This window comes from Echiichthys vipera (genome assembly GCF_963691815.1).
Source record: "Echiichthys vipera genome assembly, chromosome: 10".
Classification (NCBI taxonomy): Eukaryota; Metazoa; Chordata; class Actinopteri; order Perciformes; family Trachinidae; genus Echiichthys; species Echiichthys vipera.
The window spans coordinates 5,594,717-5,622,417 of record NC_139835.1 but is presented as its reverse complement, the minus strand read 5'-3'; the positions used below and the strand labels follow the sequence as shown (position 1 = coordinate 5,622,417).

The following is a 27,701-nucleotide window of genomic DNA, read 5'->3' as shown; positions in this document are numbered from 1 at the left end:
ATCTCTCTGCAATTGTTTTGTCTGTAGTTGTTTTGTCTCTCTGTAGTTGTTTTGTCTGTAGTTGTTTTGTCTGTAGTTGTTTTGTCTCTCTGTAGTTGTTTTGTCTGTAGTTGTTTTGTCTGTAGTTGTTTTGTCTCTCTGTAGTTGTATTCCATCTCTCTGCAGTTGTTTTGTCTGTAGTTGTTTTGTCTCTCTGTAGTTGTTTTGTCTGTAGTTGTTTTGTCTGCAGTTGTTTTGCATCTCTCTGTAGTTGTTTTGCATCTCTCTGTAGTTGTTTTGTCTCATTGTAGTTGTTTTGTCTCTCTGTAGTTGTTTTGTCTCTCTGTAGTTGTTTTGCATCTCTCTGTAGTCGTTTTGTCTGTAGTTGTTTTGTCTCATTGCAGTTGTTTTGCATCTCTCTGTAGTTGTTTTGTCCGTAGTTGTTTTGCATCTTTCTGCAGTTGTTTTGTCTGTAGTTATTTTGCATCTCTCTGCAGTTGTTTTGTCTCATTGTACTTGTTTTGTCTCATTGTACTTGTTTTTTCTGTAGTTGATTTGTCTCTTTGTAGTTGTTTTGTCTGTAGTTGTTTTGTCTGTAGTTATTTGCATCCCTTTGTAGTTGTTTTGTCTCTGTAGTTGTTTAGTCTGTAGTTGTTTAGCATCTCTTTGTAGTTGTTTTGCATCTCTTTGTAGTTGTTTTGTCTCTTTGTAGTTGTTTTGCATCTCTTTGTAGTTGTTTTGGTCTTTTTTATAGTCTTTCCATGTCTTTTGTGCATGTAGCCTATTAAGATATTATCACTCCTGTATAATTCTACTGATAATAATTAGATAAGAACCTACCTTATTTAATATTATTTATAAATATATAGTAATATTTTGAATATCTCAGTATTTTTACATTGTGGTATTACTACTTTACTTCAAGGGATCTACCACTGCAGCTCCTGTCTTTCCACAGTGGATATACGCAGGTGAATGAACATATACCTGTATAACACATAGTCTATGGCATTAATGATAGATGTCACTTAAGCCACTTTAGCCTTATGCCAATTACGCCAAATTAGAATAAGAATCACCTTGTTCTAAATGTACATACACTAGGGATCTGACTGTGGTTCGTTACTCTCAATGGACACAGAATAGACAGACAACTAAAACAAGGACAGCGAGCCGGACAAACATTTGACTGCTATGTACGATAAAGCATAAGTATGTATATAAAAACCGCGTGTATAGACATACACATCACATGCATACACATGTATAAATATATATAAATTATGACCCATGTGATTCTGATGGAACACTTTCCACCATAGCAAATAAACACAGTAAACATGAGGAAACGCCTACATTCAGCCCTGTTGCAACTTCTCACTTCCTCCTGTTGCAGGCTGTAGTCAAGTGTTGGTTGGGACACTGTGCCTCCCCGTGGCCGGTCAGCAGTGGTGCAGGAGTACTCACTCCAAAATTCACTGACACAGCAAATGGATAGAAAGTACAAAAAAAGAAGATGAACAGCAGTGCTGCTTGAAAGTGGAGGAGATATATGGGGCGGTGGCAGTGGTGGAGTGTCCGCAGCTGCACTGACTTTATTCAGTCTCAATTAAACAACCTACAAGCTCTACATTTCAGGAAGTCTTTGCAATGAGGGTACAAGTCATATACTTATGCTTCAACAATGATGAATTTAATGCAGGATCTTCCATGAATTCCTGTTGCTCACCAACTTTTGCGTTTGGCCACAAATAAGAGGAAGCGACATGTACAGAAAGTTATTCTACTCCGTCCTTCTTCACAGGATTATAGATGAGAGGGGGCCATTCATTGACATTAGTGCTGGACCGCAAGGCAGGGTTCATTATGCCAGGGCGTGGGGGGGCCTGTGACATAGCAAGAGCAGGTGTACAGCTCGCTGGAGAGACATCTACATTGGACAGGACTTCCCAATTGTCATCACTCCTAAGTGTGACAGTGGGACCCTCACTGGAGCTGCAGAACTCCCAGATCAGCCCTGGGAGGGGGGTCATTGAGCAAGCCTTCGGAAGGATGAAGTGCAAGTGAAGGCGTCTTTTAGATCTGCAGAACAGCTGGGTCGATACTGTGGTCATGGTAACAATGTTTTTTTTTTGTGTAACAACTATTAACTGAGAAATCCTGTAGAGTCGCTAACAGCCGGACGTGGCTAAGACTGATTATCTTGGGGCAGTACGGTGAAGGCATTCAAATGTCTTTTTTAACCACTAATACTGCTGAAATAACATCAAACCTCTGCAGCAGCATGAGAAGAGTCCTTACACAGAAAACAAAGCAGCAATGGGCTCCTTCCTTTTGGATTGACTTTGGTAATCCACTTGAATGGACTTTACTATGAGAGGAGCTGGTACAGGGGCCAGTAGGTAAGTCTTTAAAACACTCTTTTAATAAACTCCGGGTTCACTAACTACGTTGTGAGTGCTTTGTTTTATGTGTAGGGACTCTTCTCATGCTGCTGCAGAGGTTTACTGTTATTTTGAGCAGGATTAGTGAAGTTTTAATGCCTTCACCGTACTGCCCCGAGCTAATCACTGTTAGCCATGTCCGGCTGTTAGCGACTCTACCTGATTTCTCTGTTAATAGCTCATTCATTCATCTTCATTCAGCTTCAACCGCTTGTCCCTGTCAGGGTCGTGGGGGGCTGGAGCCGATCCCAGCTGACATCGGGCATGAGGGGGGGTCCACCCTGGAGAGGACGCCAGTCTATCGCAGGGCACATAGAGACGAACAGAGACAGACAACTATTCACACCTACAGGGCAATTTTGGAGTCATCAATGAACCTAACACCTGCACGTCTTTGGACTGCGGGAGGTTCTCCGGGAGAACCCAGAGAAAACCCACGCAGACACAGCTCATACACGAGAAATCTGTCTCCATGGCTTATTTGATGTATGTAAGTGCCGAAAAAGACCATGGAATGATTTTACACCGGAATTACACTTTAAAGCATATTCCTTTCATACTTATAACTAGAGGTCACTTTCTAGAAGAAAAGAAACAAAGAAACAACTACAATTATTTTTTCTTTTTTTGTTTTATTGCAACAACAACAGTGCCAAAAAGTGCACAGTTTGCCCATTTACAATGACATCAGATAAAAATGTGAGAAATATAAAAACATCAAAGCAATCAAATTTGACACAATAATGCTTAAACCTGAGGAGAAAATACTCTTCCACACTAGAGCCTCGTCTGTAAAAGGCGAAAAAGAAAAGAAAGCATCCCTCACATATGGTACATTTTCACTTCTTTCCCCTGACTGCATGTTCCAGTATATTAGCAAAGGTCAGGAGGACTAACTAGTTCTGCACAACAAGGCCCAGCTAGCACGAGGTTACAGGTTTTAAAGTCACTCTAGGCAGAAGCAGAATAAAGGAAACTGATAGTTACCAGACTTTAAAGCACTTATAAACAGTATGTAACATTTAATAAGAAGTTCACGTCCATATTACCAGATAAACAGTGAGAAAAATTCATGTTTAATGACAGTTTTCATTAATGTGGTTAGGAAACTTATAGTGAATACAAACAACCAGAATTTCTTCATAGCCATCTCCCAACGGAAATGATTAACACTACTAACACTCCAATTATTAATGTTTCAACAATGGACAGCTTTGTTAGTGAATTTGATAGTTTCATAGAGTTCAGTGTTGGACATCACAAGCCCTTAATTTAAGACGTGCAGTATGTGCTTGGACATCAAGAGCGTGTTGTTTCACAGCTGCACAGCATTTGCCAAGTGGATCTTTACAGGGATCGATCCAAATGAGTGGGGCACATGATCGGTTTGAGCGGCCTTTGATTCAAACGCTTAAAAGCTGGAGAACCATGAAAAGCAAGCTCACACAGAGAAGGGAGAAACCTCTGTTAGTGGGAGATTTGATCATCCTTTATGCTGCATAATGTACATTTGATTTACAGGATACTAAAACAAGAGTCAGGGCTCAGCGCTAACTTTTAAAAGCGGTTGCCGAGCTGGCAACAAGGCATACATTTTTGGTTTCCGAACTGAAAATACGGTTGCCATTTTTAGTCAGCTTATATTTTGAGTAATCACAAGACTATGAAATTGTACGTCAGCCTTACAGTGGAAACGTTACAGAAATTTCCATTCAGGTTCATCAGTTGCAGTCAAACAACGTTACTCCACCATTGTCTCTGTAACAAATGCCTGTGTGCAGTGAGTAAAATGCACTTACACACTTGTCTGGTTCCAGTTCTGACTTTAACAGCAATATTTAAAATATATTTAGTTTTGGGTGCACATTTTGCTGTTTGTCCCCATTACTTATAAGTTAAAAAGGCCAAGAATTGGTTGCCAGTTTTGGAAAATGGTTGATAATGGCAACCAGGAAACTGTGACTGTCTAGCCCTGGTTTGAGGTGTCACCTACTTTACTATTAAGAAAGTCAATAAGCTACACTTAACTCCAGCTACACACATCAAAATAATGTTTTCATAAACCCAGATGCTTTTTAATAGAGAAAAAATAACTGACGATTTAATAGTTGAGAAATAAATACTTGCATTTTCTGTAAAGATCCCTATGTCTGGATTCAAACTCTGTTGCCAAATGTACAAAACACAACCTCATTTCAAATACCATATATTCCAAAACATCATTGTGTCAGGAAAGGTCATGTAATGATTTTCCAGTTTGGAAACAAACCAGTCACGTGTAAATCTGGAACTATGACATGATCACAGTGAACACCGATATAAATCACATATATATTTATAGAAAACACAGCTCTCGTCTCTACTAATCTTCTACAAAGTAGTCAATACCAGCAGTTCACGACGAGGCAGACGATGTGTATCTCAAAGCACTAAAACTGCACCAAACGGACACAGAGCACAGAAAAGCTGATCACGTACACCACTAGCAACTGTATCAACTCCAACGCACGTAGAGACATTCGGTGCAGGTACATTCACGTTGGGAACAACAGCGGTGTCTTTGAGGGGAGTGCTGACTTATGCTTCTATGAGTGCCGGCTTGAGGCGAAGAAGTGTGATTGGTCCCTAATGAACTTATCTTTAGTATGTAGTTATTATAAAGTCACGCAAATCTAAACTCATACTACTGTGTGGAAGAAATGTTTTAGTGAGCAAACACATTCACACAGAACCAGTGAAGTAAACATTCACCGTAGGCCTTTTATCATTCAGCCGAGGACTGACGGGCAGGTATGAAACAGATGCAGCGAGAAAGCAGAAAGGCACGGCAGCCGCTTCACTGACATGAAAGGGTGTGAGCAACGGCAGGAGCATGTAGGACAAAGCACTAAGACACCATTTTCAACACAGAGAGGCGTTAAGTCCAAGACAGGTTGGATCATACTCTGGGCCAGCAGTGGTAGATCAGTCTGGGTCACCGTACATCACTAGTCATTACTTGTATTTCATACATCATTTAAGTTTTTTTGAATAGTATTGATTCAGAAAACGTGGTTATAAAACTCTAATGGCTGAGGGGTGTCAGAGTGAGTGTAACAGTTAACCGGCTTTAAAAAAAAATAAGTCACTGGATGTCACAACTGAAGTCAAAAAGCAGCAAAATGTTAGGCTTCCATGGCAGAACAACACACACCACCCCCACCGCACAGGAAACAGTTCATCACAACAATCAGAAAGATGGTGTGAAGCAATCTTGTAACACAACTTCAAAAGCGTCAAGATATCAGACATAACATCATCTTCTTACAACATGTTGCATTAAAGGGTAAGGCTGGGGATGTTCTATAGTTCTCCTTTTGTCAACAGATCCCATTAGAAGACCTAAACCAACAACGGACTGTGATTCTCCTTTCAAGTATTGTGTGTATCCACAGCCTGATACCTCTGTTCTCTGACATGTTCCTTCACTAACATGAGCACACACACAGCAGTTCATTTTGACCCAATCCCACACACGCCGTCCTGCTGCTGTAACTACTCACTGGAGAACCAGATGTGTATTAATGCGCCGCTGAAAATAGTCCAAGAAATGCACTATTTCCTCCTGTTTGAGTTATGTTTACTGTGCCCAGCTCTTTGTTTTTTTAGGGAATTACTGAGCCTTTTATACTAATGAAAAACAATGTTTGTGAGCAGTTTTTAAAGATTTACTGTTCATCATCAATAGGAGGCAGTGGGCAATGGGCTGAGTCGACAGAATAAAACATTGTTGGCTTTTGTTTACAGGGAAAAAAATAGAACAACTCCAGCCTTGTCTCTTAAATGTTTTATATGGAACCACAAGAACACCTGGTGTTCGCACGTATTAAGAAAGAAAACATTCAAAAAGATTTTTGCTGTAACTTGACTCGCAAAAGGTCAAAGGCCAGTCATTTTGTGATCTGTTTGAGATGAAAGGGTATTCATAATAAAAAAGAAAAAGTAAGACAAAAGGTGGTATCCTTGGTCAGAAGTATTCACCTGTACACCTGCCATAACGTAATAATCATTATCTGTGCCTTAATAACCAGCAACCACTAAATACAAGACACCGATCCTGTCGCAGCACAAAGATGATTCCTATCACAATATGGGGTTTCAACATTTATGGTTAAAGAATTGAAATTAGGGTTTGAGGCTCCAATCACACTGTATATACTGAACGGACATCCCATAATCCTCCACTGAACATAAATCTGAAGTTTAGAGAAAGAAAGTAATCTGCTTTTTTTTTTAAAGATTATTTTTTTGGGCAGTTTTCCAAGCCTTTATTGTATAGGACAGAAAGGCAATGGGGTGAGAGAGAGAGAGGGGGAGACATGCAGCAAAGGGCCGCAGGTCGGAATCGAACCCCCGGCCGCTGCCTCGAAGACCTTCAGCCTATTTACGGCTGCCCCGTAATCTGCTTTTTAAACATCGCTAGGCTGCAGCTTCTCCACGACCAACGCACAGCTTCTGCAGTTGAGTCAGAACAGCAACAACCACATTATGATTAGAGTCATTAGGAGCCTCAGGGACTCTGTTTAAATGGAGTGCAGCACGTGACTATGTCCAGAGCGTGAACAACTCATTAATATTAGGATTTGTTCCATTCCCAGGTGCTAATTTGACTGCGAAGCATATTTATCTCTCAATCACCTCATTAACCTTTGGTGTAATGGCACTTAAGCAGTCAACACCTGTGCATTCCTGCCAACAGAAATCCAGACTGGAGCAGGCTTTGGACACGGAGGTCGTTGGATCAAGCACTATGGTGTGGAGCTGCAAAGATCAATCCATTCATTTAAATGAAATTAATTAAATTGGTCAAAAAAATCCTATTCTCTGACTCCAGCTTCTTAAATGTGAATATTTCCTGGTTTATTTGCTCCTCTGTGACAGTTTACTGATTATCTTTGAGTTGTGGACAAAGTAGACATCTGAGGACGCCATTCTTGGGCTTTGGGAGAAACACAGATCACCATTTTTATCATGTTTCTGTCGTTTTACATGTTTCTGTCGTTTTACATGCCAAACAACTAATCCAGAAAATCATCGACATAGTAGCAGACAATGAAAAGAATCGTTCGTTGGAACCCTACTACGCTGTCAAAGAAGTATTCACCTCCCATTGAACCTTTTACACAGGTCATGTTTTACAACAATGATTCACATCCGAGGTAACCGCATGTTTTGATAATGATCAACAGAAAATGACTACGATGCTTTAGTGAAAACTAACCCACCTTTCTACACTTAATTAAAATTTTGTAAACTTGGATATGATGTCCAATGTAAAATGTAACTGTAATGTGAGTTGTAACAACATAATTCCATCAGTACCACCACGTTTCTTTCCCAATACAAATACTGTACAGAAATACTGTTTGCATTCAACAATACTACTTTTCTTAATCAAAGTTAAAGGTTGAATATGTAGAATCTTTATTAAAAACTACATTAAAACATATATATGTAGTCTGAATTAATATTTTAAACAGGGTTGTCTGTTGTTGCTACAGAAACAAGAATCATTTAGAGTGTAGAGCTAGCTAATGGATTCCACAGCACTCACAGAAAGACTTCAGCTGAAGACTGGCTAACGTTAAATACTGTTGTAAATTCATTGATTAGTCCAAATGAGTGGTTCCCCTGTTTGATTCATTACTGACATGGAGCAGGCTGATCTCTGACACACTCTGCAACCAACCTGGCAACCCAACTGCTGGAATTATTTTTTGTTGTTGTGACTACGATCTTGAGACACTAGATGGCGCTGTTCTGCTCATTCTCCATATTCAACCTTTAAGCTTCAGGCAGTGAAACTAAACCTTAAAAACTAAGCCCTGATATTAAAAGCCTACAAGGAAATACGAGCTACGATCCACTGATTAGCTTCTAATTTGAAACATCTCTTGAGGACGTTTTCAGTTTTATTGAAAGTAGTTTTACACAAACCAGCGAAGCAATATCTGAATTGATGAGTGAGAATAGTATTTCTGTGTTAGTGCACTGATGGAAGCAGTGCGATGAAAATGCACATTATCCTGAAAACTGATCGAGAGAACGAGTAAGCATGGAGTGTTGAGTTGGACTAGCTTTCGTTAGTTCAACGCCAACATATGCACTTAGATCCTTCTCAAATGACTTTCCCTTCTTGGCTCATTTCTTTCATGTAAGAAAATAAATACTATTATTTCTGGCTATTTGGTGCTTGTTTTCGATAAGGCCCCAGACTGCTGCCCATTTAACAGTCACTGTTGCCTAAGTGAGTGAGTGAAAGAAGGAGGCATCGTGTCTAGGGATGGGAATCGAGAACTGGTAGAAAATTGGAATCATATTCCTCCGAGCGTATCGATTCCTTTATCAATGCATGGTATGTTTTTCTGATAGTTTTGCATTGCAAAACAACGGCGTTGGAACGGCCCGAAGCCTAACTTCATTTCATGGAGAAAGATAACAATGGTGCAGCTTGTAATGTCTGTAAAATGATCATTTCCAGGGTGGAACCACCAGTTTAACATCTTTCTAGACAACATGGGTTCAAATTCCAGCGATGACATGTATTTGATTCTCTATGCATGTAGCAGCACACAAGTGTCACTGCTTCCCAACTGAGCAACAAGTCTGTTACTGAGGGTAGATACATCCTGTTAGAAGAACATTAGCACCATGCAGGCAGGCTTAGCAGATTCTTTCTTTGACAAGAAAACCAACCGCAAACATGCTCTCATTTCATCCACACTGTGTTCAGACTATTTTTCCAGACAGAAAACTGATCAGGAAACTAGGGCTGCTCCCAAATAGTTGACCAAGCAGTGGTCGACCAGAAAATCATTATCCGACCAAAGTTCCATTAGTCCTTTGCTCGCAGAAAAAAAACAACATTTGGAACCGTGTCTTGGTCGACTAAGAAAATCCTTGGTCGGGGCAGCCCTACAGGAAACGATAAAGAATCGAAGCAAGATGGCACTGGTATCAATAAAATCTTGTCAATCCCCACCCCTAGACATGTCACACAGGAGAAAAGACTACTGTAAATAAGACAGAGATTTATGTCCCCACCACCAGAATGATCAGCTCCAGCCCTGGCCATGTCTGTAAAAACGGTTTGGCTACACCACTGAAAGACGGATTAGAAGTTGCACTGAAGCCTTTTCTAGTGCAGTGTCATTGTTCTGAATCAAAAGGTGAATATGGGAGAATGTCAACATGATTACTTTGGACTTTTCTTATGGAGCGAATGCAACATTTCCGCTGCTTTTGTGGCGGTGCTACGACAGTCATAACACACAACTAGAAGTCATCACTAAGCAGTAGGCAGTGAAGGAGTTTACAGCACAGTGACCACAGTGAACAATGCCACTGTAGACACTAGAGACTACACACACAAAAACAACACATTTGAACAGTAACACCCTGTTGAGAATCTCTAGTATCAGTAGCTTCACTGGTTGTGGAGGTCTTGCTCCTTGAAGGCAGAGCTATAGATATACAGAGTAAGGCAAACTTGGTTTCAGGTCAATCCTTCGGAGCCATATTCACACCAAGTGTTCCACGGACATTACATCCTCTCATTTAAAAACATAGAGTAATCGCCATGGAGCTTTTAGTGCTAACATTGAGCAGACAGTTCCCCAAGCTATGTATGTCTATGGCTCTGCTCCATGGCAGCTGGACAGAGATAGACATCTTCTGGGAACCAACCGGTCTCAAGCAGCTTCGGCGAGCCAGGTTGTGATCTAGAGAAAGGCTTGTTATGGTAGGGATATGGACTGAAACCGGACAGATACCGTCAGAGCAGACAACACAAGGCCAGAGGGACGAGTGCCACCAACAGGAAGTAGGTAACTCTGTAGAGGTGGAGTGGTGAGAAGGTCACCATGGCGATGGACAAGGGGAGAGGGAGGCAGGATGTCAGAGGCAGGAGTTTACTGAAAGAGGAGAAACAAAAGTTGGACACAGCAGAAAAGAACCCCCTCGACTCTGACAGGATCCTGAAGCTAATAGGGTGTGTGTGTGTGTGTGTGTGTGTGTGATGTGCTCTTACCTGTTGCTGAGTTTTAAAGTGTTGCAGTTAATAAGCAGCATGTACACAAGAATTAGAGGCACAGTGAGTGGCCAACAAGGGTCAGGATCCAGCTGGGTAGAATACCTGCAGAGGATCACAACACACGCAGACATAATTGATAAACGTAATATGCCACTTGCTAGGAGAGTGTTGTGTTTCAGCTCTGTGCCCTTTACCTTTGATCAGTAGCTGTAAAAGAAATTGTAGACATCAACAACTGCTTTTTGACTAACCAACATATCCATAATGTCATTTGGAGTAGTGGCAGTTCCAATTTAAGATACCTACAGTTCATTTCTCACCAGTCAGAAGGTTAAAGGCTAATTCTTGATATGAACGAGTCATTTCTTACTAGTGTTAAAATTTATTGTACATATCTGTAACTTTTATCATTAACTTCTAGTTAAATACTGTATACCTACAGTTCAATTTTGACATGTTAGAATTCCAAGTCAGCATATCCATAAAGTCATTTTGACAAATTCTAACTAGGCTTGTGTCCGTGTCCTCACGTGTCCTTGTTGTGGCCGCACTGAACCACTACATGCGGTTTTAATAATGAATGGACGTGTGTTCAAAATATGCGGGTTGTGGACTGTGTTAGTCTAAGTCTAAGTTATGCGTTACGTGTTAAGTTTGCGTGTGTTTAAACAGATGGGTGAACACATATTGTTAAACCGCACCAAACGTTTCCCTTGCATTTCATTCATTCTCTCAATTATATAATCTTGATAGAATTCTGTTTTGCTGCGGTGAAATATTAATTAAAAAACCTAAAAGTTTAAGGCTTGTGCATAATGTCTGTTGAGAAAATATGTAATTTGCTTGTTTGCTTTTTTTAAAAGTACGACTTCTTACCGCCGTATGAGCTGTTCTCTTCCGGCTGCTTCTAGGAAGCGCACCCCCGTCCTGGGTGAGCTGTATGGTTTAGCTGCGTACGAGAATGGCGCAGGTGCGTCCTTACTAACTCAATTATCTCTATTTAAGCTTGTACTGTGAATGTAGTAGCATATGTCCATTCATGTATATTAACTGCACGGCCTGGTGTATTAAAAATTGTTGGAGGTACCTTTTTAACTCTGTATGATGCGTATTTGCTGAGTATAATGGTATGTACCTATTTGGGGTTGTATATCTACCAGATATAAGGAAAGTGTTTTATTTGCACCTGGGAATCTCTTTAGGGAGAAGCAATACTATGCTTTCCTGTACTCAGCTATGTTATGATATTTTGCCAACTTTTGTTACCTGAAGCCTTGGTGGTAGTAGAAGTTCTTTTGTACGGCCTATGTATGAATAGTATTTTTTTATTTTTTTACACTTTCTCATTAGTCCTGCACCAGATGCCCAACTACGCCTGGTGGTGGAAAAATAAATTGCACCATATATCATCATAATATCATTATTGCCTCTTCAGCCTTTTATGCCAATCCTTAAGACCTTGACACACTTCCCCTTTAACAGATATCTACAACTCCAGTCGACTCAAGTCCAGGGTGATGTATTTCCATGATGCAGCCATTCACATGAGTATTGAATTAAGTAGGAAAAAAAGGTATCAAATGAAGCACAGTGGTTGTTCTGTGTTTTGAACATGTAGAAATAAGCATTTTCCGTAACATATTCATAGCACTAATTAGCATTGTTAAATCTAAGGTGGTAATTGGCATACTTTCAAATAAACCCAGCCTTCTCAGCTGTGTAAGTGCTTCATCTCTCACATTCCTCCATTTTAATACTGTACCTTAGGTTGCGGATCCAGTGGATGAGTGAGGGTGCAATGAGCATGACAGGCAGTGTGAAGAGCGCAGAAAGGCAGAGGTGGAGCTGTAAGTCATCCCTCACCTCCTGCAGAGCACACTCAGACAGCAGGGGGGCGCCATTACATTCTTTAGACTTGCTCAGCGATTCAGCATCGACTGTGCCGTTCTCAGATTCTTTGGGATTCCGGGGTACCTTGAAACATGGTGGAAAACTTGTTTCGACAAGAATCTAATTGTAATATTGTAATAGATTTTTAACCCCGGCTCTGTGCTCACATCACTAGCAACCACAAGACCATCAAAGTGATCATCTGGTGCTGGTGGTGTGATTGGAGCGATGCAACCTGGAAATCTTACCAGATTCAACATGTGACTCAAAGATCTTTCGGTCATCTGTAGCCGCAGTACCTGAACATGCGATGACAAACAAAGGTAGATGGTGAAGAGTATGGGATGTACAGAGTCTAGTTTGTATTTAAGCTGATTTTATTATTGATGCTCTTCTGAAAATGAGTGCGAAGGGCTTCATATGTATTACCATGTGCTTGGACTCACCCTGTAAAGGTGGAGCAGAAAGGCAGCAAAGATTGACAGCGCCCCACAGGATATCCCACCCATAACAGTCAGACACAGACTGGTGAGGAGCTGGGTCCGCAGTCGTACAGTGCCACAGTCTCTGGAGACAGATGGTCTGCAGAGAAAAGAAGGTCAAACTTTAAAGTTAAATATTGTATGAGACACAAGAATGGATGCGTCAATAGATATTCAGAGCGCCTAAGGACTATCCAGTTGTAGTTTCAACTCACATTCCTCTATGTTCAAATGTCCAACCGTACCTGTGTAGTGGCGCTAAAATCAGAGAGATGAGTCTCATAATGAGACGGAGCAGTGTGCTGCCCCAGTATGCCACAGCTGCCCCAAAGATGTAAAGTAGAGGGGACAGGAGGTGGGACCATTCTTCAGCTGGTACCACATCCTCATGAAATGTCACATCAGGGGTGGTTTGTGAGAGGGTATCCATTGGGGGGAGGTAAAGGATTGACCAGACCTCTTGAAACCAACTATAACTGAGGGGATGGAGAGAAAGGAGCATAAGCAAGAAAAAAAACCTCATGTGGGGTTTGCAAATATGCAGGTATTTTCATAAAATATTCCAAAACATCATCCAAAAGTAGGGTTCAAAGGCTGTGTGAGATGCGATTAAAGCTCTAACCTGGCTAGTACGAGGGCTTTGATATGGCCAAAACCTTCTATCCCATAAAGGGGATTTCATATCTCGATAACGATGCACAGTGGAGATCAAAATTAGAGAACAAAGTATTCATTCTTGATTTATTCTGAAATACTGTTATTTTTCATTATTCAGAATATGAAAGAAGATCCACTGTGGCTATACTACTGCTGTACTACTGCTGTACTAGTATGTTTTTTTAAATAACCAAGGCACAATCAATCAAGAATTAATACTTTGTTCTCTAAATGCTCTTTTTTTGGCAGTTTTTTTTTATCTTTTATTACATAGAACAGACAGGAAATAGGGTGTGTGAGAGAGAGGGGGAGACAAGCAGGAAAGGGCCGCAGGTCGGAGTCAAACCTGAGGCTGCTGCCTCGAGGACCTTCGGCCTCTTTACATGGGACGACAGCTCTAACCACTCAGCCACCGGCCGCCCAAGAATTAATACTTTGTTCTCTAATTTTTATCTCCACTGTATATCAGAATATAGCATGTTTTATGACATTCAGTAAATAAATAGTCCATAGGAAATAACCACATGTTAAAGCTTATTTGTGTATACTCCTGTGTGAATTAAACACTTCATAAATGAAAGGTACTGAGTATTTTCTGATTTAATTGAGAACTTCAGTGCAAAATTAATATAACATGCAAGGATTAGAACATAAAGTGTCGGCCGAATGACGTAAATATTGCCGTCCATTTGTGACAAAAGTTGTATGATAGACATTTTTATATTGCTTTCACTATATCTTCCATCTTTCTATTGCCTTCTTCCATATCACCCAGTTTATCTCATGTTTGCTTATGTAATCGCATTGAACTGTGTGACAATGTCAAGTTTGATTATAAAAGCGAAAGTGCAATTTTCAAATGATATTCCCTTAGCTAGTTTAGATAACATTTTCTGAGGTCGACTAAACATGTTTTTTTTTGTCAATTCTGATGACGTAATTGTTTATCACAAAATCTCAATATGATTCCACTGAAAGACGACAAAATATCATGTTGAATTATCCGTCCAGCCCATGACTTAACTAAATGATCACACTTTAGTTCAACATTAGACCTTTGAAGCCCACCTCAGTAACATGTGCAGGGTGTAAACGGGCAGGTTGACTTTATGAGGCTGCAGGCCTTTGCCCACCACTTGGCTCATGTCTGCAGTTCCCCTTGACTTCAGGATGGAGGACAGCTGTCCCCCACAGGCCAGGAGAAGGGTTACAGCTGTGTACACTGGCACCATGGGACCACAGAACCTCAGTATCTGTCAGTGGAGAGAGCAAATCAGACCTGGGGGCTTTCTCCTCTTTGAATCGCTGTTTGTTCATGAAGAAAAACACATGTAAGACTGTATCCATCCATCCATCCATCCATCCATCTTCAACCGCTTGTCCCTATCGGGGTCTTGGGGGGCTGGAGCCGATCCCAGCTGACATCGGGCGTGAGGCGGGGTACACCGTGGACAGGGTGCTAGTCTATCACAGGGCAAAGACTGTTTTCATTGAAGCCAAACAAACAGAAAAGAAAAGAAAGAGGAAGGTTGTACCTGTCCCAGCACCTTGGGTAACGAAGTCCTCACTGACACCTGCAGTAAAAATCACAAGGTAAACACCATTCATTTCACATCATGTTTTAAACTCCTTATTGATGATGAAATCCATGTTTGTTGGGTGAACATCCTGATGACAATTCATCCCAAGGAGCAGTACCTTATATTGGCAGTTGGGGGCAGTGTGGAGCTGAAGGAGGACACCTGAGGTGTTGTCTGGACGACTTGTGTGGAGCATCCCTGAGATCTCAGTCACTGATGGCACACTGGCAGACAGATCACATCAAGTCATGAAAGAAACAGTGCAACAGACATGTAAACCTGCCAGAACAAGGCCACGAACATAGCTGACCTGGCTGTGGTTAAAGAGTCCTCTCGAAACCATGGTACATTTATTCTGTACACGTTGGGCAGTCTATCTGCAGACAGACGTACGATGATCATTATTTATATTTAACATGTGCACGTGTCTGCCTGTGTATCACAAGACTAACTCACCTTTATGTCCTTTGCACTGGCTTGCCACGTTAATTCTGAAAGCCTGATAGACCTAAAGACACAGAGGTGTTTAACAGTTAGTGCCACAGTAGGAACTGAGATACTGAGTCCAGCTAATGAAATAATAAAAAAGCTACCTGGTCAAAGTGTTGCAGCTTGATGGTGTGAAGAAGTCCAGAGGAGTTGACTGAAACATCGCTGACAGTCAAACCTGGAAAACCAACAGTTAATAAAAAGGAATGCGTCTTCTCTCCTCAGTTTAAGAGAATCAGCATCAAGAGTAACACTACTCACCGAAGGACAGAACATGTGGCGCTGGGACTGACACAGTCTGAGATTCTTGTCTCTGCCACTCACACTCCACCGTGAACTGTGGACCAGAAACGTCATTTTTATAAATTAACATCCGGCTAAAATGGAAATCTGACAAGCGTTCATTCGTTGGACTTCACACTTGGCTGGCTGTGTATTGCTTAAGATATGCAGTGTCAAGATATATGGGACATATTTGTTAGTAGTGTGTTAGTGTATCAAGAGGTTGCTAGCCATAAGGTTGTTGTTGTTGTTGTTTCCCGTAGCGAAGGAATTTTGAGAACAGAGAACACGTAGAGAACGAATCGGGAGCAAGTGGACGGGTAAAGCCTGACATCCGGGGCCTCATTTATAAAACGGTGTGTAGGATTCATGTCAAAGATGGCGTAGGGACAAAACATAGGATGTGCGTGCACATAAAAATATTGGAAGACAAAACGGCCGTAGAGTAGCAACATGATGCGGACACAGTTAATGCAGCGTCAGAAGGTCGGAACGTGGTCGAAATCAAAAAGAGATGAATGAAAGCATTTTAGCCTCACTCTTGCTCTTATAACAACCTGAGTTCAGTCACCTGTTTAAGGCCTGGTACAAAAAAAACATTCTAGTCTGTATGTTTAGGTCATATCTCCATGACAACACTGAGGGGGGTGATTTTTTTGTACCAGCCTAGTTTTTATTTTGTTGGAGGTTACATTTTATGAATAATTAGGACTTTGGCCTCTTTAGTGACAGCTAGCTGCTGACCCTCACTTCTCCTCAGAGGCTAGTTGTCAGGATAAGCATCATTAGCATGCTAACTCCGTCATCTCAACCTGGACTGTGGTCCTTCATGTGGTGGTTTGTTATGCTAATTACTTGCAATACAGCCTGCTGTCTATGACACATACACTAGATGCTAATCTGTAGCAGCGGGAGGATTCGGACCGTGAGCATCTATGTGTCTATGAGCATGGTACTGTGTTGAATATCAGTTTAAATCATAGATCATAAATGCTGGCTGCCTGCACTTTACTCGCAGAACCGGTGTGTTTCCCACTAGAGACACAGGAAAAAATTAATCCCACTCCCTTCTTTATTTAGTAGCATGTTCTGTTAGTTTAGCTCCCGGACGGTGGTGCTAATGTTGCTAATTCAGTATACGTCAGGTATACGTCAGGTATACGTCAGCAAGACGGACATATCTCCCTCCCCCCAACATCACATCAATGCCCTTTTTTGGTAAAAGGAAATGAGGCGGAGTTAAAATTTGACAAAATGGTTAGTCCCAGAGGTGAGTACGATTGGATCAAGTTGAGAGAACGGGCCCAGACGGAGAGGCTACAATATTTTTTATACAGTCTATGGACAGAACAGAGAAGCATCTCATTGTCATTATCAATGTACCTGTTTGCCATTGAGGTTGGAGGCGGAAACAACCAGATGAGAAACTGAAGACAAGTCGCTGAGACTCAGAATCAGGACCTGAGGAGGATAACACAGTTGTGAGCAACCAACCGCAGCTCACACTGGACTGAAACATGGAAGGTGTCTCTTCAGTGGACAATTACCTTGTAGGGTGGCAGAAGCTCAGATCCCATGGACAGATCCACTGCACGAACACTGGATAATTCAAACAGCACAAATGAGTGACTGGAACACATACATTATCTTCTATAATGTGACCACCAGAGACAGCACATTTTCTCTGTGACAACAAATCGCAGAAATAACCAACGTGTTGATTGAGGATACAGGTGGCGGGGAAAGAGATGATAAGACTCTATTATCATATTCTTACCATGAAGAACCACTCTTGTGCACGCAGCCATACACCCAGCTAGTCATCTCCTGTTTATCAACAAGAATAAATCAGAACTGAACTTTAAAAAAAGGACTATTTATTTTGGTTTCTGCTTTGCTTGTAAATCCTAAACAGCAAAATGGTAGCCTGATAATCAGACTGAACTGCTGTTACATTTTACAATGAATCACTGAACAAATTTAAGATTTGAGTGGCAATTAAGAAGTCTAACACTGGGATAGTGACACAAGCCTGCAATGGTTGTCACTCAAACCCAAAGGGATGACAAGAAACTCACCAGATTGCTGCTCCTGCAGTAGAAATGGCTGTAGGCTTTCCTGCGACTCGACAGGGCAAACAGAAAGTATTTGACCTGACCGTCCTGTAGACAGAGAGCAACAGTGAACACTTTATGCCTGTATATATAAATATATATAATTAATACATGTTTTATTATACTGATACAAAGTCTGGTACCTTTGGTGTGCTGAAAGCCAGTCGAAGTGTGTTAACTTCACTCCATGCTTCAGGAACATCTGGAAAAGGCAAAGAAAAAAAGGGACACAGATGAGTGTTTCTATATTAGAGTCACTCGTCAAAACTTCAGTCATTCACTTTGCTTTATAGAGTTAATGAAAACAAAAATATACAATAGAAAAATATGAAACACGTATAGAGATATGGCTGTAAAAGCATATATAATACACAAAATAAGAGACTCCTTGCACAATGTCTCTGTCTATTATTCATGGTTAAGTGTTTCTCTCAAACCTAAGATGGAGATGGAGTTGTCTTGAGTTTCTTCTAACATCCTGACAGGGTGTCTGATGAAGTGATGGTTGAGTACAGCCATTTTCTTCTCTGGGTTGACTGTGAACTAATAGGAACACACTTGTTAGCTGGGAAACTTATTTATTGATGAGGATTTATACTTATAGCAGAAAGATGTTGTGCCACTAGAGACTAGTGGGAAGTATTACATCTCTGATAACATCCCAAGCTATTTCTTCACATAACATTTTTCATGGTGAATTTAAACATTTAAACATATTTAAAACATGTGTATTAAGGTTTGTTGTTGTTTACCTGTCTGGTTTCAGGATCGATGAGGTCGAAGAATGCCCTGACAGTAGCAAGAACAAGCTCTTTGCACCTGGAAGACAAAGACAAACACACTGCATATTAATAATGTGCATACTATTTAAACATAGCTCTAAAGAACGGCATAGTCTAGCAGAACATAATGCCAAAACGTTTTACCAAACGATGGACAGGTGGTCGGTGGACACCCAAGTCCTGGGAACGGCAGTTGCCTTGACAAAAGCAAGAAGACATTGAAAGAAAATGTCAAGAGCATTGCAGTATCAAACACAATCTACAGAGCCCTTTAGCACCAGGAACTTTTAGTACTGTCTTCCTCGGTGCTAACAAGGCAGAAAAAACTACCTCTGGAGCAGACATAAAGTTTGGACCTGGTTCCTTCAGTGGAAGCGCAGGTAAAGTTCCTCAGCTCTTAAAAAAATCCTGGAAAAGGGGCTCAATGACAAAGTCAAGTGTCACTTAACCAATTCAAAAACAATACTCACCACCAGTGACAACTTATTGGGGTCTCCTGGGGGACAAGGTAAGGATGTCAGGCCAGAGCGAACCTGGTAGTCACGGTAACCACCCCCAACAGACAGAACTGTGACGTTCCTCAGCCTTTTCGCCTGGTTCACCCACTTCTGTCTCACCGCAGCGTAGAAATCTACACCGAGCAGGGACAAAGACGTTTCATATTATAGCCATGATCTTAAGAAAAGTTCTCCTTATTTGCTGAGTCATTGTCACGTTCAGGAATAAGGCCCTGTTCAGATCTGGCGCTAACATGCGTGTTTGGTGATCAGATCACAAGGGACAGCTCTAATTACGTCAGCTCAGAAAGCTGGCAGCAGAAAGCGGCCCCACGTGCGTGTTGAGTGGCCACTTATGATCTCACTTCCCCAGTCTATATGCAAATAAATACAAAGTAACGACATGGCTAATAGCAGAAGTTGTAGCCCTACATATTACTGAATTAACCTAAATACATACGCTTACTTATTACAGCACGTAGTAGGGTCTTGAATTTAGGTCGTACGGTCTAAATTTTTTAGAGCAGGTTCAAAGGTTTTATCTCGCACAGAACATGAATTCTCGCTATAGCACAAGATCACGCAAGAAATCCATCTTGTCAGGCTCCAAGTAATGAGCTACTGGTACTTGAGGGGGGAGCGGGGGCTGACGGCGACACGAGCAGCTACCAAAACAATGATGGCGGCTTCTAAAGAGGTTAGCTTAGATGCTGCAATAGCATCAGTTTTATCACTGGAGAGCATTTCTTCATTGATAGAATAGAACGTCACTGAAGGGTTTTCTCAATGGAAAAAGTTTGCTCTCAACGGCACTGAAGGGTTTTCTCAATGGAAAAAGTTTGCTCTCTTCTCCTGAGTGACTTCAGGAGGGTTTGATAGAGATGATTCATCCAATCACCTGCTAGGTTTGCTTTGTAAGCGCCTGCCTTTTTTAAAAGAGTTTCAAATGAGGCCTTCTCAGATGGTTCTGTGTAACAAACCGTCTGAAGAGTCAGGTTAATAAAGATTAGTGTCAGTTGTCATATGTATGTAGATTATCCTACAAGCTTACGGATAGGGTAGTAATTGTAGAGTAAGCAGTTATCGTGTTTGCTTGGAATGAGGACTTGTGGGCACATCTCGGCGCATGTGTTGATACGTTTGCCTTACCCAGCAGGTACGGGTCCAGGGCCAGCACTGGAGCCAAGTGAGGGGAGGCCTGGGTAATAATCAGGCTGACCAGATTGGTGTTGAAGCGAGGCAAAGTGAACAGCGCCCGAGCCACCACTCCTCCCATAGAGTGACCAACAAGCACCACACTCTGAGGGGGAGTCTTCAGGTGCTGACAAGCAGAGAAAAAGAGCCGGTTAAAAACCAAACCCACTTATTGGGTTTAGAGTTATACATTTATCAGAAAGTATAACTAAAATAAAAGTAGGGCAGGTTGACAGACATGCATATTTAATGACACTGGAATAATAACTATTTAAGCTGCAGTTGGTAACTTTTATGAAAAATAATCTCTTGTAGTAGATCTTAATAACAATCCCATTCCTCTGCCTCCACCTGGTGCTCCTAAAGGTATCGTCAAGTTCCCACAGCACCAAGGAAAACAACCAATCAGAGCCGAGCATTATCTGATGCAGCGTCTCTGAAAACACTTTGTGAGAAATAGGCCAAACAGTAACAGAATCTTGACTCATATTTGATCGACGCCGTCTAGTTTCACAGTTTGATCAGAGTTCAGAGCAGTCACTGACACTGGATCAGAGACTCCTCGGCTCTGATTAGTTGTTTTCCTTTGGGTGCGAAGGAATCTTGCAGATGCCACGAGGACACAGAGGGCACCAGATGGAAGCAGAGAAACATGATTCACTGATTATCTGTCATGTACTACTGTCAGTATAAAGTGAGTAAAGAGTTGGAGCAAATGTATCAAACTATTTTCTCAATTAAAGTTACAGACTTAAAGGTTGAATATGAAGAATGAGCAGGACACCTCCATCTAGTGTCTCAAGATCGTAGTCCCGACAACAAATAAGAATTCCAGCAGTCAGGTCGCTAGGTTGTGTCAAGTGATCAGACTGCTCCATGTCAGTAATGAATCATACAGGGTAACCACTCATTAGGACTAATCAATGAATTTGAGAACAGTATTTAACGTTAGCCAGTCTTCAACTGAAGTCTTTCTGAGTGCTGTGGAATCCATTAGCTAGCTCTCAACTCAAAATGATTCCTTGTTTCCGTAGCCTAACAACTGACAACCCTGTTTAAAATATTAATTCAGACTACATATATATGTTTTATATAGATCCTTTAACTCCACTTTTTGTAATTCTGGCAGTTAAGGGATTTGACTTTTCTATTCTACTGTTAGTAGTTTTCCGTGTCAACATCTTTTCACTGTGAGATGAACTAAAGATGAATCACATGCCTTAAAGTTTAAATGTAGAGGGTGATGAAATGTGATAGGTTTGATATGCATCCCTCACACTGAAATATTACTCCACCAGCAGTATTCGTCATCTAGAGTAAGTAACCCTGCCTGATGGGCGGATGATATTTGAGGCCTGACCTTGTAGAGCCTCAGGATAGCCTTAATGCTCTCATGCAGGAAGTGTGTCTGCCTGAGCAAACTGCCGCCGTAAAGGGCCACCAGCTCCTCATTGAAGTCCACGGTGAACACGTTGAAATGGAGACCTCCCTCTATGTTCTCCGCCTTCCTCAAGGCCACAGAGCCCAGGGAGCGAGCTTCATGCAGAGAGGAAGACATGTGTTGGCATCAAATAGTGTGATTAGGCTGGGTGGTGTTACTGACATCATGTGGGTCCATGCTAGTACTAGCTAATCACTAACATATGCTCAGCTTTAATGCAACTGCCAATTGATATGCTGCAATAATTATTAATGCACAAATTATTTTTTCAAATATTTTTAATTATTGATGGGGGGGGGCTGTAATTCTTGCTGTGTTTATATGATACAATATTGATGCATATGGTGTAACATTATGGGATATGTTTTGCTGAAAAGATTTTGATTAGAGTTAGCGATGCACCGATCCGATACCTGAATCGGATATCAGCTCCGATATTGACAAATTAGCTTGATTGGATAATTGGATTGTATAATTCCAGCACAAAATCATCCCATGGTCTTTTTCGGCACTTACATACATCAAATAAGCCATGGAGACAGACAACTATTAACGGCAATATCCGGTAGAGTCGCTAACAGACTGATTAGCTCGGGGCAGAACAGTGAAGGCATTCAAATGTCTTTTTTAACAACTAATACTGCTCAAAATAACACCAAACCTCTGCAGCAGCATGAGAAGAACACAGAAAACAAAGCACCAACAATGTAGTTAGTGAACCCAGAATTTATTAAAAGAGTGTTTTAAAGACTTACCTACTGGCCCCTGTACCAGCTCCTCCCTCATCAACCGCACCATATTGGACACTATTTTCCATGCCCCCAGAGTAAATTGGAAGAGGCAACCGATTCCTAAATATATCATCAATGGGCTCCTTCCTTTTGTATTGCATTTGCTAATCGACTTGAATGGACTTCACTATGAGAGGAGCTGGTACAGGGGCCAGTAGGTAAGTCTTTTGAGCAGTTTTAGTGGTAAAAAAAGATGTTTATTGCCTTCACTGTGCTGCCCCGAGCTTATCAGCGTTAGCCACATTCAATAGTTGATAACTGTTTCCATGGCTTATTTGATGAATATAAGTGCCGAAAAAGACCATGGGATGATTTTGCGCAGGAATAACACTTTAAGCTTATCAAAATACATCGGCTTTAAGAGTCTAAATGTAAGACAAGAAATGATGAAGAACAGAGAGCATGGACCATCATCACTAACACCACAGTCACAACAGCCAAATGTGTTTGTATTCAAATGAATAAAGTGCGGGTGTTCTCCTCCTACACACAACTGATAGCATTAACAGGTGCCAGCTTTATCTCAGAAAGGATTTGTATTATTGAGATCATAATGAGTTATTAGTCAGAAAAAAGACAAAGACAGAATAATTTCCAATTACAATGAAATGATATACAGAGTATACTTTTTTTTTTTATTGTCAACTCATGGAAAGACCAAACCCAACAATGTGTTAGTCGCCAATACAACTCCTACCTGTACCACTAAGACCCAAGCACATATGTTTCTACTGAAGACAGATATCTTTAAAAATGCAAATACATAGTGTGTCTTAATGTCATGTTCTGAAACAACCCCTGTAGTTTTAACAAACGTTACATAAACAGGAGTCAACACTGCATTTCTTGAGGAGTATTTTCAGCTGTGGATTAAGACAAATTAGGTGCTTTAGTGAGTATTTACAGCAGCAAGAAGGTGTATGTGGGATTGAGTCAAAATAAACTATAGCGTGTGTGCGCGCGTGTGTTTTCATGGTAATGAAGAAATGGTTTGGTGTAAAGCTCTGGGTATACATATCCTTAAAATTATAAAAGAACCTTATTATAACCAAAAATATAAAACAAAAATACTGAAGTAGCAAAATATTAATACATATTCTAATGTTTACATGTGAACTTCAGCACAACAAAAAGACTTGATTTCTGTGACATGATTAAGCTCTAACATCCACTGTCTTAAAAAAAATGAAAGCTATGTGCAGACTTGTGAAGGACGATCCAGTGTGCTTGCCAGTCAGCTAGACAGAGACTAATAAACAAATAGCATGAAGCCACGCTCCTGTCCTCAAACAACCTCAGCACATCCACTTACTGAAATAACTCACCTCCTCCCTCTAAACGCCTTTGCTGAGCAAAACTGTAACGCAAAACTTTCACTTTTTTTTTTTTTCTCCCTTTGCTTAATCCTACGTGTATTTTGTACACGTACCTTGTTTGTAGCTGCCTGCATTTCCAGGCAGGAAGAGCACAGGGGCACCGGTGAGTTTGAGCGCTCGGGTCTCCTGGGCGTAAAGACCCTCTCCATATAGGTAGAGCCCATACGCTGGGTACAGTCTGACCACACGACGAGGCAGAGCCACACGCTGTGAACCCAACATGTACCCACACAGACACGGATTAGGAGGTGAGGTCCCACAGTCACATCAATATCAGACAGTTCATTAACCTTTTGGCACATTTGTAAACACATCACGGAACAGCCTCACTATAAAGACACCACTTATCTCCAGTTTACAATGCTGCCCTTTCATCCCTTCAGGAGATTCAACAATTTTAACCTCAAAGAACAAATGTTCACAACTGGCCTCCTGTGACTCCAACGACTGTCGTCAAGACTCAATAGAGCACTAACGAAGTCCAAACCAACTTCGCACCAACAACTGTCACTCTAACGACGGTCGTTGGCACTTGGAGCACAAAGGGTTCCAGTGACATCATCGGCCTTGTGAGAGGTTCAATACCTGGATCTCCACACCAGTTAGTTGGACCAGTCCCAGCCTGGTCAGATGCGTACATGAACTGATGAAGCCTCTTGGATGAGAGGTGAAACGTCTTCCTAGACAAATAACCAAGCCCAGTTGCTTTTGACTGAAATTGCTTTGGGGATAACAATGACCTGGACAAATGAGAATATTCACAGGCCTCACTATAAAGCAAAGCAGTGTGTACATCTACTCCATTTTGAGAATTGATAAATTGTTTAAATTAAATGTTTTTACAAGACAATAAAATAAACTTTTATGGTATGAATTCTCCGTAAGTATTTGTTCATGTTTTATAAAGGGTTTAAGGCTATAAAACAATGATAGCGATCATATCACATCCATACAGGGTTAGTAGTATAAAACTGTTAATAATATATATTATATATAGTAATAATATATATATATATATATATAAATATATATATATATATATATAAATATATATATATATATATATATATATATAAATATATACCTGTATATAAATAGTGGAGATAAAAATATGAGAACAAGTTATTAATACTTGATTTATTCTGAAATAATGTTTTTTTGACTCAGCTGTGGCTATAGAACTACTGTGCTAGCATGTTATTTAAACAACCACGGCACTTCAACAAAAACCTTTATTTCGTTGAAAAAAAACAGTGAGCAAAATTAGAGAACACTTCCAGATCCCTCCCAGTTATTGGTATTAATCAGGCACCTGGTGATGGTTTAATTAGGGCGCACTCACACTGTCCATCCGTACCGTGCCCTAGCACCTTTCACGGCTAAAGTCTAGTTTGTTTGACCAGTGTGAGTGCAACCGTGCCGCGCCTAGGTGTACGCTTGCCATCCACGGCACGTTTGAGAGCGTACAAGCATGAGCGTGCGCACGTGTACGAGCACGAGGCCTACGGCGGTTCTGACGTCATTTTATGTGCGCCTGTTCGGACATAGAAAAAAGAAGGACGGACCATGCGCGGACACTTAAAACAATGAAAGGGGAATGGTTCACGTTGGTGTGATGCGGAGGTGGAGTACGTACCCTCAAGCACAGGGCACGGTACGAATGGAGAGTGTGTGCGCCCTTAATTGTTGGACACACCCCATTTACCTGCAGCTCTCCTGGTTACTTTGTAAGATGGAAGCTGCTCTAAAGAGACTGAAACCCTGAGACAGCAGGTTGTCCAGATGAAGGCCAAAGGGTGTTGCTGGAGTTGGTCTCCAGTTCAGTGCTGAACAGGACAAGGATCTGTCTCTGCACACAGTGTCTCACAGTTTAAGCCTTTTTGGAGTGAAAGCCCACTCTGCAGTGACCAGACCTCTCATCAGCAGAAAGAATAAAAAGGCCAGACTTGCCTTTACTGAGGAGTATGTTGTGTGGACGGAGGAGAACTGGTCCAGAGTGACTTCAGTGATGAGAGGACGTTCGGTTTATTTGGGTCTGATGGAAACATGATGTTGGGCGTAGGACTGGGGAAAGTCTGAACCCAAAGTGTGTAAAGAAGTCAGTTCCATTTGAGGAGGAAGGGTCATGGTTTGGGGTTGTTTTTCTGCAGCAGGAGTTGGGCCTCCTGTACAGCTACATGGCAGGGTGAATGAAAATGTTAATGTGAACCTCCTCCACAGAGCTGGGTCTGTTCCACGTTCCTGCCTGTTATAGGGAAGGTTTTCGTTGCCACCGTACTCTACGGGGGAAATTGTTGGGTCTATGTAAATCTTAAATAAGTCATAGAGTGTGGTCTTTACCTACTCTGTAAAGTGTCCTGAGATAACCTTTGTTATGATTTGGCACTATAAATAAAAATTGAATTGAAATTGAATTGAAGTGAGGTCTATGCCCATGCAGTGCTCTGCTCCAGCTGTGCTCCACTTCCTGACAGATGAACACACTGGTGAGTACAGAGCAGAGGAGGGAGACCCAGCTTCAGCTCCCACCTGACCTGTAGCCTGTGTCTCTGCTCTGCTGAGAGGATTCAAGGATCAGCAGCTGATTTATGCTAACATTACATGGCTCATTTTGGCTAACTCAAATCCCCAACAAACACACACCTCACCAGACAGGTGTGTGTGTGGGTGTGTTTATAGAAACCTTTGAGGAAATACATGAGCGACACAGCCCTTGCTACACCTGACGTTACTTCTTTTAGCAGGATTCAGGAAATAGCTCCAAAACTCGACAGGGTTCATTTACGTTGTCCGTTCAGGTGGAAAAACACAATTATATCAGTGTTGTTGAAATGGACGAAGATACATAATTAGCCTTTGTAAGACACAACGCAACACATGGTGATGCTATGCTGCTAGCTAATTTGTGGGCAACGTGCTGTGTGAGGTGTTGAGTGAATATTGACCTGGCTACTCACCCGGTATTCTGGGTATTCAAACATATAGGTCATGCTGCATCTGTTCTCCTCGAAGCCAGTCAGCAACTCTCGCAGGCCGACTGCCAGAAGCCCCAGAGCAACACCGTAAACGACCGCAGCGGCGACTTTCATGGCTCCAATCGGACCCTGGCTTTCAAATATTACAGGTGTTCATGCTCCATCTTTGAATTCTCATTCTGTGATCTCCTGTCCGCGTGAGACACCTCTAGCTGTCATGCTCACCGGCTGAGCCCCACATATCAGGAACCTCACACTATACACACGGGAGTGATTGGCAGGGTTTTCGGCCAATGGGAGGAGAGAGCTTGTGAAAGTAGACCAATAGGAGAGCAGAACGCGAGTGACATAGTTACATATCAGGAATTGCTAAATTTAGCTGCTTAATTTGTTTTCTTTAACACTGTTTTTCCATTTTATTGCATGTTTTACTTTTCTTGAAGGGTTGTATTGGATTTTCAAGGTCCTTAACTTATCTTTATTATAGTTTCTGTGTTTTTACTATAGGTTTGCATTTTTTCAATTATTAGAAATACATTTTATTTTTAATTCCTCAAATACTAAAAATAAATAGGAGTGCAGGCAGGTCCAATGGTATGTGCGATCATATATATATACACTATTTTATGTCTATGTGTGCAATCATCGTGTCTAAGA

General features: G+C 41.3%; 1 protein-coding gene across 1 annotated transcript; it reads right to left on the bottom strand.

Moving 5' to 3' along the window:
• Positions 1–3,099: 3,099 nt before the first annotated feature.
• On the bottom strand, positions 3,100–27,240 carry pgap1 (post-GPI attachment to proteins inositol deacylase 1). The gene is made up of 26 exons (XM_083921717.1): positions 27,027–27,240; positions 24,123–24,276; positions 21,822–21,997; positions 20,417–20,588; positions 19,241–19,401; positions 18,915–18,967; positions 18,741–18,807; positions 18,426–18,531; positions 18,132–18,190; positions 17,953–18,036; positions 17,652–17,701; positions 17,422–17,473; positions 17,258–17,335; positions 15,854–15,929; positions 15,697–15,770; positions 15,560–15,611; positions 15,414–15,480; positions 15,222–15,327; positions 15,059–15,097; positions 14,592–14,776; positions 13,112–13,342; positions 12,831–12,966; positions 12,633–12,683; positions 12,257–12,468; positions 10,492–10,596; positions 3,100–10,375 (listed from the first exon to the last, which is right to left on the bottom strand). The coding sequence occupies exons 1-26, from the start codon at positions 27,156–27,158 to the stop codon at positions 10,237–10,239; spliced, it is 2,817 nt and encodes a 938-aa protein (XP_083777843.1). The 5' UTR covers positions 27,159–27,240; the 3' UTR covers positions 3,100–10,236.
• Positions 27,241–27,701: the final 461 nt, after the last annotated feature.